Genomic DNA, 15,628 nt, shown 5'->3' with positions numbered 1-15,628 from the left:
GGCTCAGCAGTAGATATACAGCTCAAGATATTGATTTCCTCCTCTCCCAGACTATAAATAGCCAATAGTTCAGAGCTAAAGAATGGGGTATACAAGCCCCTCCCCATTTCTTGACTCATTGTTGACAGGACTGCTCTTATATGAGCCAGTTCTGATAACTACATTTGGTCTGAACTGATTATTGAAATAATTCTATCAAGACTAGGTAAAGAAATTATGAAGCCCTTCATCCTACCTTCCAGCTCTTTCATACTTCCCATGCCCCCTCCCATAATGTGGCCTGAGCCTTAGAGGGGGTGGTATAATGACTTGATTGCGGATGGACTGGCAACCACCACTTATTTGTGCATCTTGGGCAGCAATGATCTCAGCATTAACCAGCATTCATCATAGGGAGCAGCATCTCTGATTGAGGCTAGAAGACACTTTTATCTATGGGGAAAAGCCCTGGTATTTGGAAGACAGTTTGCTGCTCTGTGAGTTCAGTTAATAATCAGAAATGCACTCCCCACATGGGCCTATGCCTCCCCTGTAGGTTATAAGGCAGGCTTACAGCACCAGGCAGCGTCTCCTGCAGCCCTTGGTGTGGATCTTCAATCTGATCAGAAGACAAATGGCTATCCTCAAAACAGTGAAGCTACTATTGCCCACCTGGCTTTCCATACGGTTTCTTCACACTTTCTTTATCTCAGTTAATTCTTCCCTCCAGCCCAAACCTACAGCTCCCATCCCCTGCCTCTCTTCCAGCCTAACCCTTTCTATTTCAATATTCCCCTTATTTACTACCTATCTTTTCCAATTTGTGGAGGTTTGAATGTAATTGGTCACCATAAGTTCATAGGGAATGGCACTATTAGAAGAAGTGGCCTTGTTGGAGGAAATATGACACTTGTGGGTGGGATTCGAGGTCTTTGCTCAAGCTCTGCTCAGTGTGACAGACAATTCACACTGTCTGTTCTTGCTGCCCTTGGATCAAGATGTAGAAATCTTAGACCCTTCTCTAGCACCATGCCTGCCTGCATGCCACCATGTTTCCTGCCATGATGATAATGGACTGTAAGCCTCCCAAATAAAATATTTTCCTTTATAAAAGATGGTGTCATCATGGTGTCTCTTCACAGCAATAGAAACCCTAAGGCAGAAGTTGGTACCAGAAGTAGGGTATTGTTTTCATAGGCTTGCCATGGGTTTCTTTGGAGGAATTTGAACTTTGCTACTTTGGGTTAGGAAAGCAGTGTAATCCTTTAAGCACTGCTTGATGGACCATACTAGTCGGACCATGGAATATTTGAACTGTAGGGGTCTGGAAAAAGGGATTTCATAGGAGAAGAATTCTAGTATGTTGCCAGGATCAATGATACCATGGGAAGGCTCACACAATCAACTAACCTGGGCTCCTAGGGGCTAGCAGACACTGAACAGACAACCAGGAAGCCTGAAATGAACTGACCTAGGCACTTTGCATATAAGTGACTGTTGTGTAGCTTGGTCTTCTTGTGGGGCTCCTAACAGCAGAAACAGTGACTGTCTGACTTTTACTCACTTTTGGGACCTTACTCTTCATACTGGATCGACTTGTCCAGCCTTAATACAAGGGGAGATGCTTAGTCTTACTGCAACTTGATATACCAAGTTTTATTGATACTCATGGGAGACCTGCCTGCCCTTCCCTGGATAGAAACTGAAGAAAAAAGGATTGGGGGTGGGTTGTGGGGACAACTGGGATACTCTGATGGGAGGATGGAGGAGACACTGTGGCTAGGATGTAAAGTAAATAGATTAATAATATATATACATATACATAAGGAATATGGACCTCACATATAATTTGTTAAAATATGATGCCATGTTTTTTCGGTTTAGAAAACTAAAATAGCCGGGCGTTGGTGGCGCACGCCTTTAATCCCAGCACTCGGGAGGCAGAGCCAGGCGGATCTCTTGTGAGTTCGAGGCCAGCCTGGGCTACCAAGTGAGCTCCAGGAAAGGCGCAAAGCTACACAGAGAAACCCTGTCTCGAAAAACCAAAAAAAAAAAAAAAAAGAAAACTAAAATATTGTCACTTGCTAGTTCCATTTTACAATAATACCTGGACTACTGACTAGCCTCTTCAGAAGACCCTTCTTAACTTTTGAATGCCAAAAATGGATTCCAGTTAACAGATACAGAGACCCACACTCAAACATTAGGCTGAGCTCAGAGAATCCTGCTGAAGAGAGAAATGAAGGACTGTGGGAGTCAGAGGAGTCAAGGACATCACAAGAAAATCCACAGAATCAGCCCAGGTGGGTCAACAGCATCACCTTAACTGGGGTGCTTATTCCTTGGAGACCAGATCAAAGGACAGTGCAAGACTCAGGCTTTTCTCAGATGAGTCTGATGACATCTGTTTGTCACTTTAAAAATTGTGAATCTCATGTTTTCCTCCAAAACAACCAAAACTGTGGTAACCCAGACTCCTGTAGTCTTCCTTAAAGCAGCAACAAGTCAGCATTATCTTATAGGTTCAGTGTTTCCAAACAGAAATCTGAAAAGTAAGTAAGATGAATGTAGCTGATAGCCAAACAAGGATGTGGGTCTGCACAATGCCATTGAACTTACTAGTGAAAACAGCTAAAATTATCAAACTTGTGTTTTTTCATTGTGCAGCAGTGGCAATTGATTGATTTTAAACAATCTGTGAGAATATAAGAAGACCAAGTCTTAATGGAATAAGATGTTGCCTAGAAAAGGTAGGTGGCACCATCCCCTTGTTTAGATAAAGTATTGATGAGGCTTCTTTTCCCCTGGATCTTTCCATTTCCAGCATAGGGATAAGGCTCCAAGTGTAGCTGATATCACATCCTGGCAGGGTCCCCAAACTACCTTGCTCTTCCATGATCAAAACACAGAAACAGAAGTTGTGGGTGACAGGGACCCAGAAGCACTATCTAAAGAGAGGGCTGGGCAGAAATGGAGAGGATAGGCAAAGACACAAGAGGAAAGGGCTGCATGGCCCAGACAATTGTCTGAGTTTCTCCTACATAGAGTCCCCAGGGCTCATGGGAGGACCGCAGTGATTTTTGCTATCAAACATGACAGTTCTTCACACATTACATTCATGCATTGATCCTGGCCACTTTGTCACTGTCTTCTGGACCTGTCACTCACATACATGGTGTATATACACTATCCCAATCACATGTTGCCATTTGATCATTACCCTCTAGACATCTCACTCACATACATACACTATCCCATTCAAATCTGGGCCTCCTTTGTTTCCATTCTTTCAACTCACAGAGTTCCCTGTGCTGGAAATAAGGCAATTACATATTCACTGAAATCCTCACACCAGCAAACACACTACATTCCGCGCATAGTGTTCAGTTTCATGAACATATTCACCATTCCTTGGACAGGACATCTGTCACCTCTGAGAAAGACCACAGGGAGCTGGAGGGACACTCACAGTGAGGCTGCTTGACAATGTGAACTCGGCCCAAGAAGCCCTGAAGTAATGAGGCTGTGAGTCAGGTGTAAGGCAGAAGGCTAGCCCAAGAGCCCGCCCCAGGCACTCAAAAGTCGTTTAACTACCAGAAAAATGTGATGGCGCTATCAAGATGCAAGATATCAGAAGTGAACATTATGAAACAGAGGGACCAGATACATCTAAATGATAATCAGCTGCTGCAGGAGTAACATAATCTAGCGTCTTTCATTTTCTATGTGTATAACCTCATGGGTTTTGTTTCAGTAGATATATTGAGCAACACGGATTTTTAATAATTATTCCAACATTACTGAATGTATTTATCACTTGAAAATTGTAAATATAGGATACAAGTAAGTTAAGACAGAAACAGATAATAATAAACCCTTTGATACCTTAAGAGGAGAATGAAGATGACAATGGGTTTGACTATTCCAGCTTTGCTGTGACAGATGCCAAGTCAGCAGAAGGATGGCATGCAGCTTACATCAGAGGTCTCCTGTGTCTGTACTAAATGACAAAAATGTCCAGAAAACCAACCTTAAATGTCACGTGGACTCTGTGGTCCGAAGAAGAAATGCACATGACTTTTACATTAAAAGCACCTGTGTATTAAAAACTGTGAGAGGAGCTACAGCTGATTCCTCAGCAGACACAGAGAGAGAGAAGCTGGTTCTCAGGGGAGAGAGAGAGAGAGAGAGAGAGAGAGAGAGAGAGAGAGAGAGAGAGAGAGAGAGAAGCTGGTTCTCAGGGGAGACAGAGAGAGAGAGAGAGAGAGAGAGAGAGAGAGAGAGAGAGAGAGAGAGAGAGAGAGAGAGAGAGAAGCTGGTTCCTCAAGGGAGACAGAGAGAGAGAGAGAGAGAAGCTGGTTCCTCAGCAGAGACAGAGAGCAAACAGGGAATACCTTTGCCTCCGTTACCTTCTTCGCTGGAGACCAGAGTGCCTTGACAGTGTGGAACAAGAGCAAGTACAGACTCTGGGCAGGAGCAGCACTGCTCAGTTTCTGCTCTTCATCTCTCCTTCCTGCCACCAACTCCTTTGCTGACGAAATATGTTAAACTTTGAAATGTCTTTATAGACTGACATGGGACCCTGAATGTTGCTCTGTCAAGTCCGTTCTACTGGCTTCCCTATTCTGTCATTTCCTCACCTCCTGACAGTGTCATCAACATCACACTAATCTTCATCCTAAGTCCTTACTCCACAGCCATCCCCAATAGAGTTCAAAGCTCTTGCGATGTTAATAGGTGACCCAGCTTTTTCCTAGGATATTATCTTAGAAGGGCACTTTTGAATCTTGAAATAAAGCCCTTGTGCTCTTAAAAAAAAATAAGATAAACATAGATAGTGTTAGGGGAAGTAGAAATGTTACTTTTGAAGGAGATAATTGCCTGATGACAAATTCAAGGCACAGAGGCATCATACTGAAATTCCCTGATAACTGACATGAGAAGGGGACCCCCTCTCTGCCTGATGTGGAAAGCCTCAGAAGACTCTTGCTCCCTTCTCAGAGACCAGCATTCCTCTGGGAATGTGGTCATGCTCACCAGCAACTGGCTGACAAAGTGCTTCCTGTACATTCACCACACAGATGTAGCAAGAACTCAGATCTTAAATATCACACAGGAAATAGTGGCCACTGGCCCTGGCCCTCTTTCCACACCTAATGGTTTAAAAGTTGTGAGGCACAAACAGGTGACAATTGAGAACTGGTCAGACCCCTGAAGAAGATGTTCCTGCTCCTGCTTCTCCTGGTGGCTGTCCTGCCAGTCAGCACTGAAGGAGGTAAGCAGCTGTTCCCTTCTCTAGAGTCTGAAATCTGTCACCAGGGACACTTCCATAGTGCCCCAGTCAGGCTGTGTCTAAGGTCTGCTCCTCATTCAGTTCATCTAAGAATTTTGCTGAGCCCCAACTCCAGGACTGGATAAAGAGGGCTCCGAAATCACCAGGATATACTTGTAATGTCACCTGGTGAGTGAGATCTCAGTCATCTAACAGTGAGGAATTATAAAAATATCCTGGGCCATAGAGAAAAGATGCAGTTGAAACTGAGGGCTGCAAGTTCCAATTAGCCAGGCCTAAGAGAGGGCATCTTTATCCCAGGACTGCAATCAGGATTTGAGACTCCAAGAACTGTCTGTTTAGGATTCCAGGCTTCACTTTTGTCTTGTCTCTGTTCTTCTGAGCCATACAGGTCTCCATGACAGCTACCCACAGTCTAACAGAGCCTGCAAAGTGAGGCTTCATCCCTGCTCCATCGCTTGATAGGAACAGGCTGACACTGGATCCTCCCACCCATCACCCATCTCACTAGGATCCCAACTCCTCTGTGTTCTTCCTTCTAAGTGCTGAAGGTTACTTCAATGTCCTAGGAAGACAATCCTATACTGAAGTTCAGACTGCATTAGAACTCTCCTCCAGGCACTGGCATTGCACACATGAGAACTTCTCATAGTTAAGACAATCTTCTTGTTTCTAAGTTGTACACTATGTATTGAGAATCAGAAAGGAGGAAAGGCAGCCAGAGTTTTTATACAATGGAGCATCATGATTACTTCAGTCACAGCCTAGAGCTTAAGTGAGCAGGACTCCAGATAGAGCAGGAGACAGAGGAGCAACTGTAGTTGATTGGAGGTATTCTAGATTTTTCTGAACAATGTATGCTGCATTCTTCCTTAATGTGAACAAGAGGTTGAATTTGAACAGGGAAATTCTTGGCTCCATCATTACAAGAAGAAATTAAAAACTAGTGGAAAAGTGGCATCATGCAGCAAACCCTGAGTGACACGCACAGAAGCCAGGGCCCTTTCTCAGTGTGTGACAGTCTCTGCAAAAGCTCTCTTCTCCACCCATGTCAAGCCAACCGACTCTCCTGGCATGAACTGTCCCTGATGCCAGCCACCAGGTGTGGTGCACACTTTCCACATGCACAGAAATTCAGAACAAATTGTCTCTTTCAGGAGAAATCTTTTGGGGTACAGAGTCCAAACCCCACTCCCGGCCCTACATGGCATTCATAAATTTTTATGACAGTCAATCAGAACGGAAGCGATGTGGTGGTTTCCTGGTGAGAGAAGACATCGTCATGACAGCCGCTCACTGTAATGGAAGGTGAGGAGAGGCAACTGGGTCTTTGTTGCCTAAGACTGAACAAATAACAGGTATGGGTTATCCCTAAATATAGACCAAGGGCCAAGAGCAAACTCACTTTAACCCACTTGACCTAGGCTGATACAGGACCTGGGACCATGGTGTCAGTGAAGGATCTGAAAGACTGGGGAGGTTTCTGAAGACCTTGGACACAACTTTTCCATGAATTTCTTGCTATTTAACTCAGCCAAGCTCTGCCTTAGGCTGAGCCTTACACCTGCCTTCCAGAGACTGATTCATTGCTCCTATGTTTACTTCATCCATTTTATTTTCAAGGAATATAACTGTAACCTTGGGTGCTCACAATATCAAGAAACAGGAAAACACACAACACATCTCCGTTCATAAAGCCATCCCTCACAAGAGCTTTAACAGTAAAACACTGGTCAATGACATCATGCTACTGAAGGTACCATTTTCCTGACTTCTGGTGCACTCCACAGGTTACTAGGGTATCAGTCCAGTCCTCTCTTCTGGGTGGCTGATCTATTTGTTTTCACGGCAATAGAGTGGGTATTTGGGAGGTTTTGAAATTGGGCATGGTACAGGGAACCCCATCTGTGGTTTAAGCTTGTTAAGTGCCAGACCTGAACCATTAATCTTCATCTTTCTAACCAGTTGAAACACAAAGCTAAACTCAATGGTGTTGTGAAGACCATTGCCCTTCCGAAGAGCCAGGACTGGGTGAAACCTGGGCAAGTGTGCACAGTGGCAGGCTGGGGAACCCTGGCCAACTGTAGCCTGTCTAACACACTTCAGGAAGTAAACCTGGAAGTTCAAAAAAGTCAGACATGCCAAGAAATGTCCAAAAATTACAAGGACTCCATCCAGATCTGTGTGGGAAATCCCAAGGAGAAGAAGGCTACTGCTGGGGTAAGGACATGGCCATCTTCAAATGTTTGCCCACAAGCAGAGCCATACTGCACACACAGCCAGCATGTCTCCCTTGTGCAACTGCTGCTAGTCTAGAGTTTATGTAGGGATCAACCTACAGGGATCTAGCACTTTCCCTAAGCCAATATTCTGTCCTTTCACCATGGGAAAATAGGAGAGCTGGAGTCCAGTGAAACTGAAGAAGGATGCAGCCAGGCAAGGACACTCCAGTTAGAGAGTGACAGGGCTCATCGACCCCATCCCATCAGGACCAAGGGTGATGGTGGCACTTAGTCTTTCCATCTGAAAACTCTGGCCTTAGTGGGAACAGAGATGAAGGGGGAAAAAACAGTCTGGTAAGAGGTGATGATATTTACTAAGACTTCTCATTTTTCCATCAACAGGGAGATTCAGGGGGACCCTTTGTGTGTCACAATGTGGCCCAGGGCATTGTCAGTCATCACTATTGTACTGGAAAACCTCCTCGGGTATTCACCAGAATCTCAAGCTTTCTACCTTGGATTCAAGAAAAAATGAAACTCCTTCAACAACCCTAGATGACAAGCCCTGTGTCTAGGGTAGTATCCAACATCCTGGGTACAGGGTACAGCTACCTGAATCTTAATAAAGAAATCTGTCTTCACAAAAGAGATGACATCAGTCTCTTCTGTAAAGGCCATCTCTAACAATTTTGTACACCAGCTTCTTCTTCACCCTCCCCTGGTCTCATGTTTTCTATCTCCAAATACTTCTCACTAAGCCTGCTCCTAACTGTGAAATGATGCATTCAAACAGCACTTATATAGTCCTGGAGAGAACTGTCTGACAAGGATGCCTTTTTCCTTTCCAAATTCACCTCCAGTGCAGCAGGGCCAGCTCAGCACTCTCATATATGTGTGTTTACATCTTGTCCCCGAGCCCTGGTGTAAGCTGAGTCACCACTAATCCACTGAACAACTGCTGTCTCATTCATCTTGTGCACCTAGTCATGGATGGCAACCCAATAACTATTTTTATATAATTTCTCACACATGTTCTGTGCTTCTTGAACATTCTCAAAAACTCTCACCTCCATAACATATTTATATACCTTAGGCTCTCCTCACAAATCTCTCTCACACACACATTTATATCTTTGTATTAGTTTTATATTAAAAAGGTCAACTGTGTAATTGTGGGTTTGGCTCTATCCTTGTAGGCTCAGCGGTGGATATACAGCTCAAGACATTGATTTCCTCCTCTCCCAGACTATAAATAGCCAATAGTTCAGAGCTAAAGAATGGAGCCCCTCCCCATTTCTTGACTCATTGTTGACAGGACTGCTCTTATATGAGTCAGTGCTGGTAACTACATTTGGTCTGAACTGATTATTGCAATAATTCTATCAAAACTAGGTAAAGAAATTATGAAGCCCTTCATCCTACCTTCTAGCTCTTACATACTTCCCATGCCCTCTCCCATAATGTGGCCTGAGCCTTAGAGGGGGTGGTGGTATAATGACTTGATTATGGATGGACTGGCAACCACCACAATGCCTCGACCAAATCTACCAGGTTGAGTTGAATCCCCAGGGGAGTCTTTGCCCTGGAGGAGATGAGAATGGGGAGTGGGCTGAGGAGAGGGTGGGGGAGCGGGAGGTGGGAGGAGAGGGGAATCTGTGGCTGATGTGTAAAATTAAATTAAATTATAAAATTAAAAAAAGAATGCCCCTTACTCAACAGTAGGTGCACTCTGCCACGGGTCAAAACACCTTGCTTCATGGGAAAACCTTGTTTGTCATTCCCGCCACTGATTCAGACCACATAGCCCTTCTGCTCTTCACACAGAGCGTCAGCAGCCACTTCTGTGGCCAAGCGCTTCTCATAGACTGCAGGAAGCCTGCACTCATCGTTCCTTTTGATGAGTTTCTGACAGCCGATGGCAGGGAAGGAGATATTCAGCTTCATCTTGACACTCAGGCTGGCTTTTCTTTCGTCACATGGGGCCCTCCCCAGCACTCACTCTGGTTTTATTGCTTTCTTTATTTTCAAGGCTTCAACATCATCATGACCTATCTAAAAGAGTCTGGTTAATAAATTAACTATTGACCACGAGGTAGCATCAGATTCTGATGTTTGTGCAACAGTCTCTCACAGATCACAGACACAAATAGATTCAGACAGGAGTGACAGGACAGCATTATCATATAGGTTCAGTGTTTCCATACAGAAAGAGAAAAAGAAAAAGACTAAGAAGAATGTTGTTGATGGTCATACAAGGTCTACACAATGCCATTGAACTTGACTAGTGAAAACAGCTAAAATTATCAAACTTGTGTTTTTACATTGTGCAACAATGGCAATTGTTTGATTTTTAAGCAATCTGTAAGAATATAAGAAGACCAAGTCTTTATGGAATAAGATGTTGCCTAGAGAAGGTGGATGGTGCCATCCCCTGTTCAGATAAAGCATTGATGAGGCTTCTTTTCCCCTGGAGCTGTCAGTTTCCAGGCCCAGGAAGAAGGTTCCAAGAGTAGCGGCTATCACATCCTGGCAGGGTCCCCAGTCTACCTTTCTCCTCTGTGATCTTAACACAGAAACAGAACTTGTGGGTGACAGGGACCCAGAAGCACTATCTAAAGAGAGGGCTGGGCAGAAATGGAGAGGATGGGCAAAGACACAAGAGGAAAGGGCTGGATGGCTTAGACACTTGTCTGAGTTTCTCCTACTTAGAGTCCACAGGGCTCATGGGAGGACCGCAGCGATTTTTTTTCTAACAAACATGAGAGTTCTTCATACATTAAGTTCATGCATTGATCCTGCCACTTTCACATTCCCTTCTGGACCTCTCACTCACATATGTTGTATATATACACTATCCCATTCATATGTGGCCACTTTCTCATTGTCTTCTGGACCTCTCACTCACACACATTGTATACATAAATATTATCCCATTCATATGTGGCCGCTTTCCCATTCACTTCTGAACCTGTCTCATTCAAATGTAGACCTCATTTGTTTCTATTTTTTATAATCACAAAGTAATAAGGCAATTACACACTTCATTCCACACATAGTGTCCAATTTCATGTACATATTCACCATCCCTTGGACAGAACAGCTGTCACCTCTGAAAAAGGCCACAAGAAGCAGGAGGACACACACAGTGTGGCTGCTTGACAATGTGAACTGGTCCCAAAAAGCCCTGAGGTAATGAGGCTCTGAGCCAAGTGTGAGGCAGAAGGCTAGCCCAAGAGACTGCCCCAATCACTCAAAAGTCGTTTAACTGCCAGGAAAATGTGATGGCACTATCAAGATGTAAGAAATCAGAAGTAGAAATTGTGAAAGAGTGGGACCAGATGCATCTAAATGATAACCAGCTGCTGCAGGAGTAACATTTTAATCTAGCATCTTTCATTTTCTATATCACCTCATAGATTTTTAGTAGATATATTGGACCACATAGATTATTAATAATTCTTCCAACCTTACTGAATGTGCTCATATTTGCAAATTGGAGTTAGAGGATACAAGTAAACTAACACAGGAACAAGATAATAATAAACCCTTTGATACCCCTTAAGAGGAGAATGAAGATAACAATATGTTAGAACATTCCAGCTTTGCTGTGACAGATGCCAAGTCAGCAGAAGGACGGCATGCAGCTTACATCAGAGGTCTCCTGTGTCTGTACTAAATGACAAGAATGTCCAGAAAAGCAGCCTCAAATGTCAGGTGCACTCTGGTGTCCTAAGAAGAAATGCACTTGAGTTTTATATAAAAAGCACCTGCGTATACAAACTGCAAGAGGAGATAGAGCTGGTTACTCAGCAAAGACAAGAGCAAACAGGGAATACCTTTGCCTCCGCCACCTTCTTCCCTGGAGACCAGAGTGCCTTGACAGTGTGGAACAAGAGCAAGTGCAGACTCTGGGCAGGAGCAACACAGCTCTGTTTCTGCTCTTCATCTCTCCTTCCTGCCACCAACTCCTTTGCTGATGAAATATGTTAAACCTTTGAAATGTCTTTATAGACTGGCATGGGAACCTGAATGTTCGTCTGTCAAGTCCGTTCTACTGGCTTCCCTACTCTGTCATTTCCTCACCTCCTGACAGTGTCATCGACATCACACTAATCTTCATCTTAAGTCCTTACTCCACAGCCATCCCCCAATAGAGTTCAAAGCTCTTGAGATGTTAATAGGTGACCCAGCTTTTTCCAAGGGTATTTTCTTAGAAGGACACTTTTGAATCTTGAAATAAAGCTCTTGTGCTCTTGAAAAAAAATAAGCTAAACATAGACAGTATTAAGGGATATAGAAATGATACTTTTAAAAGAGATAAGTACCTGATCACACCTTCAAGGCACAGAGGCATCATACTGAAATTCCCTGATGACTGACATGAGAAGGAACCCCCTCTCTGCCTGATGTGGAAAGCCTCAGAAGACTCTTGCTCCCTTCTCAGAGTCCAGCATTCCTCTGGGAATGTGGACATGCTCACCAGCAACTGGCTGACAAAGTGCTTCCTGTACATTCACCACACAGATGCAGCAAGAACTCAGATCTTAAATATCACACAGGAAACAGTGGCCACTGGCCCTGGTCCTCTTTCCACACCTAATGGTTTAAAAGTTGTGAGGCATAAACAGGTGACAATTGAGAACTGGTCAGACCCCTGAAGAAGATGTTCCTGCTCCTGCTTCTCCTGGTGGCTGTCCTGCCAGTCAGCACTGAAGGAGGTAAGCAACCATTCCCTTCTCTAGAGTCTGAAATGTGTCACCAGGGACACTTCCATGGTGCCCCAGTCAGGCTGTGTCTAAGGTCTGCTCCTCACTCAGTTCATCTGAGAAGTTTGCTGAGCCCCAGCTCCAGGACTGGATAGAGAGGGTTCTGAAATCACCAGGAAATACTTGTAATGTCACCTGGTGAGTGAGATCTCAGTCATCTAACATTGAGGAGCTATAAGGTTATTTCAATGTCCTAGAAAGACAATCCTATACTGAAGTTCAGACTGCATTAGAACTCTCCTCCAGGCACTGGCATTGCACACATGAGAACTTCTCATGGTTAAGACAATCTTCTTGTTTCTAAGTTGTACACTATGTATTGAGAATCAGAATGGAGGAAAGGCAGCCAGAGTTTTTATACAATGGAGCATCATGATTACTTCAGTCACAGCCTAGAGCTTAAGTGAACAGGACTCCAGATGGAGCAGGAGACAGAGAAGCAACTGTAGTTGGTTGGAGGTATTCTAGATTTTCTGAACAATGTATGCTGAAATCTTCCTTAATGTGAACAAGAGGTTGAATTTGATCAGGGAAAACTCTTGGCTCCATCATTACAAGAAGAAATTAAAAACTAGTGGAAAAGTGGCATCATGCAGCAAACCCTGAGAGACACCCACAGAAGCCAGGGCCCTTTCTCAGTGTGTGACAGTCTCTGCAAAAGCTCTCTTCTCCACCCATGTCAAGCCAACCGACTCTCCTGGCATGAACTGTCCCTGATGCCAGCCACCAGGTGTGGTGCACACTTTCCACATGCACAGAAATTCAGAACAAATTGTCTCTTTCAGGAGAAATCTTTTGGGGTACAGAGTCCAAACCCCACTCCCGGCCCTACATGGCATTTTTAGAGATTTATGAGAGCAAATCAGACAAGTTTCGATGTGGTGGTTTCCTGGTGAGAGAAGACATCGTCATGACAGCCGCTCACTGTAATGGAAGGTGAGGAGAAGCAACTGGGTCTTTGTTGCCTGGGACTGACCAAAAACAACAGGTATGGGCTGTCCCTAAATGTTGATCAAGGTTCCAGAACAACTTCACTTTAATCCATTTGACTGTTTAACCCATTTAACAGTCTAGACTGTTACAGGACCCAGGACCATAATTTCAGTGAAGCATCTGAAAGACTCGGGGGGTTTCTGAAGACCTAGGACAAAATTTTCCCAATGAATTTCTTGCTATTTGACTCAGCCAAGCTCTGACTTAGGCTGAGCCTTACACCTGCCTTACAGAGACTGATTCATTGCTCCCATGTTTACTTCATCCATTTTTTTTCAAGGAATATAACTGTAACCTTGGGTGCTCATGATATCAAGAAGCAGAAAAATACACAACACATCTCGGTTCTTAAAGCCATCCCTCACAAGAACTTTAACAGTAAAACACTGGTCAATGACATCATGCTACTAAAGGTACCACCACTTTACTGATTATTTTTGGTGCACTCCACAGGTTACTAGTGTATCAGTCCAGTCCTCCCTCCTGGGTGGCTGATCTATTGGTCCCAGAGCCATAGAATGGGGCTTTGGGGGGGCTTTGAAAGTGGGGAAAGTATAGGGAACCCCACTTGTTTAAGCTTGCTTAGAATGCCGGACCTGAACTCTTATTTTCCATCTTTCTTTCAAGCTAAAACCCAAAGCTAAACTCAATGGTGTTGTGAAGACCATTGCCCTTCCAAAGATCCAGGACCGGATAAAACCTGGGCAGATGTGCACAGTGGCAGGCTGGGGAAACCTACCGAATTGTAGTCTGCCTAACACACTTCAGGAAGTAAACCTGGAAGTTCAAAAAGGCCAGACATGTCAAGGAATGTACAAAAACTACAAGGACTCCATCCAGCTCTGTGTGGGAAATCCCAAGGAGAAGAAGGCTACTGGTAAGGTAAGGACATGGCCATCTTCAAATGTTTGCCCAGAAGCAGAGCCATACTGCACACACAGCCAGCATGTCTCCCTTGTGCAACTGCTGCTAGTCTAGATGCTATGTAGGGATCAACCTACAGGGATCTAGCACTTTCCCTGAGCCAATCTTCTGTCCTTTCACCATGGGAAAATAGGAGAGCTGGAGTCCAGTGAAACTGAAGAAGGATGCAGCCAGGCAAGGAAACTCCAGTTAGTGAGTGATAGGGCTCATCGACCCCATCCCATCAGGACCGAGGGTGACGGTGGCACTTAGCCTTTCCATCTGAAAACTCTGGCCTTAGTGGGAACAGAGATGAAGGGGGAGAAAACCAGTCTGGCAAGAGGTGATGATATTTACTAAAACTTCCCATTTTTCTGTCCACAGAGAGATGCAGGAGGACCCTTTGTGTGTAACAATGTGGCCCAGGGCATTGTCAGCCAACATCACTGTACTGGGCAACTTCCTGAGGTATTCACCAGAATCTCAAGCTTTCTACCTTGGATTCAGGAAACAATGAAACTCCTTCAACAACCCTAGACGACAAGCCCTGTCTGGGGCAGTGTTCAGCATCCTGGGGTACAGCTACCTGAATTTTAATAAAGAAATCTGTCTTCACAAAAGGAGCTGACATCAGTCTCTTCTGTGAATACAAAACTTAAACAATTTTGTTCACCAGCTTCTTCTTCACCCTCCCCTGGTCTCATGTTCACTATCTCCAAATACTTCTCACTAAGCCTGCTCATACCTGTGCACTGACTGCATTCAAACAGCACTGATATAGACCAGTACTGTCAGTCCTGGGGAGAACTGACTGTCTGACAAGGATGCCTTCCTCCTTCCAAATTCTTCTCCAAATTTCACAGACTACAAAGGGAAGGAAAGATCAAAAGCCCTTACCTCCCACTCTACCCATTCTTCTAAGGAATTTCTGCAGTTCTAGGAAGTCCACCATTCTCTCAGGCTCCTCCCAGGTCTCCTGATCCACCCTAAGGCCTTCTCCCCAGCTGTCCTCTCATCTCAGAACTGCATCCACCTCTCTATCTTGCCCAAAAGGACCAAAAGGCTGACACATGACAGCTCCATCACCCGGTTCAGGAGCTTTAGCAGAGGATCAATGTTGTCTGCCTAGACCTGTACAGTCACCTCCAGTGCAGCAGGGCCAGCTCAGCACTCTCATATACGTGTGTTTACATCTTGTCCCAGAGCCCTGGTGTGAGCTGAGTCACCACTAATCCACTGAACAACTATTGTCTCGTTCAGCTTGTGCACCTAGTCATGGATGGCAACCCGATAACTATTTTTAAACAATTTCTCATGTGTATTCTATGCTTCTGCTTCTTCTTCTTCTTCTTCTTCTTCTTCTCCTCCTCCTCCTCCTCCTCCTCCTCCTCCTCCTCCTCCTCCTCCTCCTCCTTCTTTTTTTTCTTCTTCTTCTTTGGCTTCAGCTGTTTATTGACATTCAGGTGGGCACT

The 15,628-nt window shown here is 44.5% G+C and overlaps 2 protein-coding genes across 2 annotated transcripts; both read left to right on the top strand.

The window, feature by feature from the left end:
* The first annotated feature begins 5,118 nt into the window (after nt 1-5,118).
* LOC102919024 (mast cell protease 8-like) lies at nt 5,119-8,140 on the top strand. Its single transcript, XM_006988570.3, has 5 exons — nt 5,119-5,254; nt 6,430-6,580; nt 6,896-7,028; nt 7,238-7,492; nt 7,897-8,140. Exons 1-5 carry the CDS (start codon nt 5,200-5,202, stop codon nt 8,047-8,049), a joined length of 747 nt encoding a protein of 248 aa, XP_006988632.3. The 5' UTR covers nt 5,119-5,199; the 3' UTR covers nt 8,050-8,140.
* A 3,931-nt stretch (nt 8,141-12,071) lies between these two features.
* Nucleotides 12,072-14,776, top strand: LOC102919314 (mast cell protease 8-like). The gene is made up of 5 exons (XM_076545052.1): nt 12,072-12,212; nt 13,046-13,196; nt 13,534-13,666; nt 13,881-14,135; nt 14,541-14,776. Exons 1-5 carry the CDS (start codon nt 12,158-12,160, stop codon nt 14,691-14,693), a joined length of 747 nt encoding a protein of 248 aa, XP_076401167.1. The 5' UTR covers nt 12,072-12,157; the 3' UTR covers nt 14,694-14,776.
* Nucleotides 14,777-15,628: the final 852 nt, after the last annotated feature.

This window comes from Peromyscus maniculatus, chromosome 9, assembly GCF_049852395.1.
Source record: "Peromyscus maniculatus bairdii isolate BWxNUB_F1_BW_parent chromosome 9, HU_Pman_BW_mat_3.1, whole genome shotgun sequence".
NCBI lineage: Eukaryota > Metazoa > Chordata > Mammalia > Rodentia > Cricetidae > Peromyscus > Peromyscus maniculatus.
This window is presented reverse-complemented; position numbering and strand designations above follow the sequence as displayed.

Coding starts and splice junctions, on each gene's coding strand:
- LOC102919314 (XM_076545052.1), top strand. CDS start 12,158: ATGTTCCTGCTCCTGCTTCTCCTGGTGGCTGTCCTGCCAGTCAGCACT. Junction 12,213..13,045: donor GCCAGTCAGCACTGAAGGAG/GTAAGCAACCAT, acceptor TGTCTCTTTCAG/GAGAAATCTTTTGGGGTACA. Junction 13,197..13,533: donor GCCGCTCACTGTAATGGAAG/GTGAGGAGAAGC, acceptor TTTTTTTTCAAG/GAATATAACTGTAACCTTGG.
- LOC102919024 (XM_006988570.3), top strand. CDS start 5,200: ATGTTCCTGCTCCTGCTTCTCCTGGTGGCTGTCCTGCCAGTCAGCACT. Junction 6,581..6,895: donor GCCGCTCACTGTAATGGAAG/GTGAGGAGAGGC, acceptor TTTATTTTCAAG/GAATATAACTGTAACCTTGG. Junction 7,029..7,237: donor ATGACATCATGCTACTGAAG/GTACCATTTTCC, acceptor CTTTCTAACCAG/TTGAAACACAAAGCTAAACT.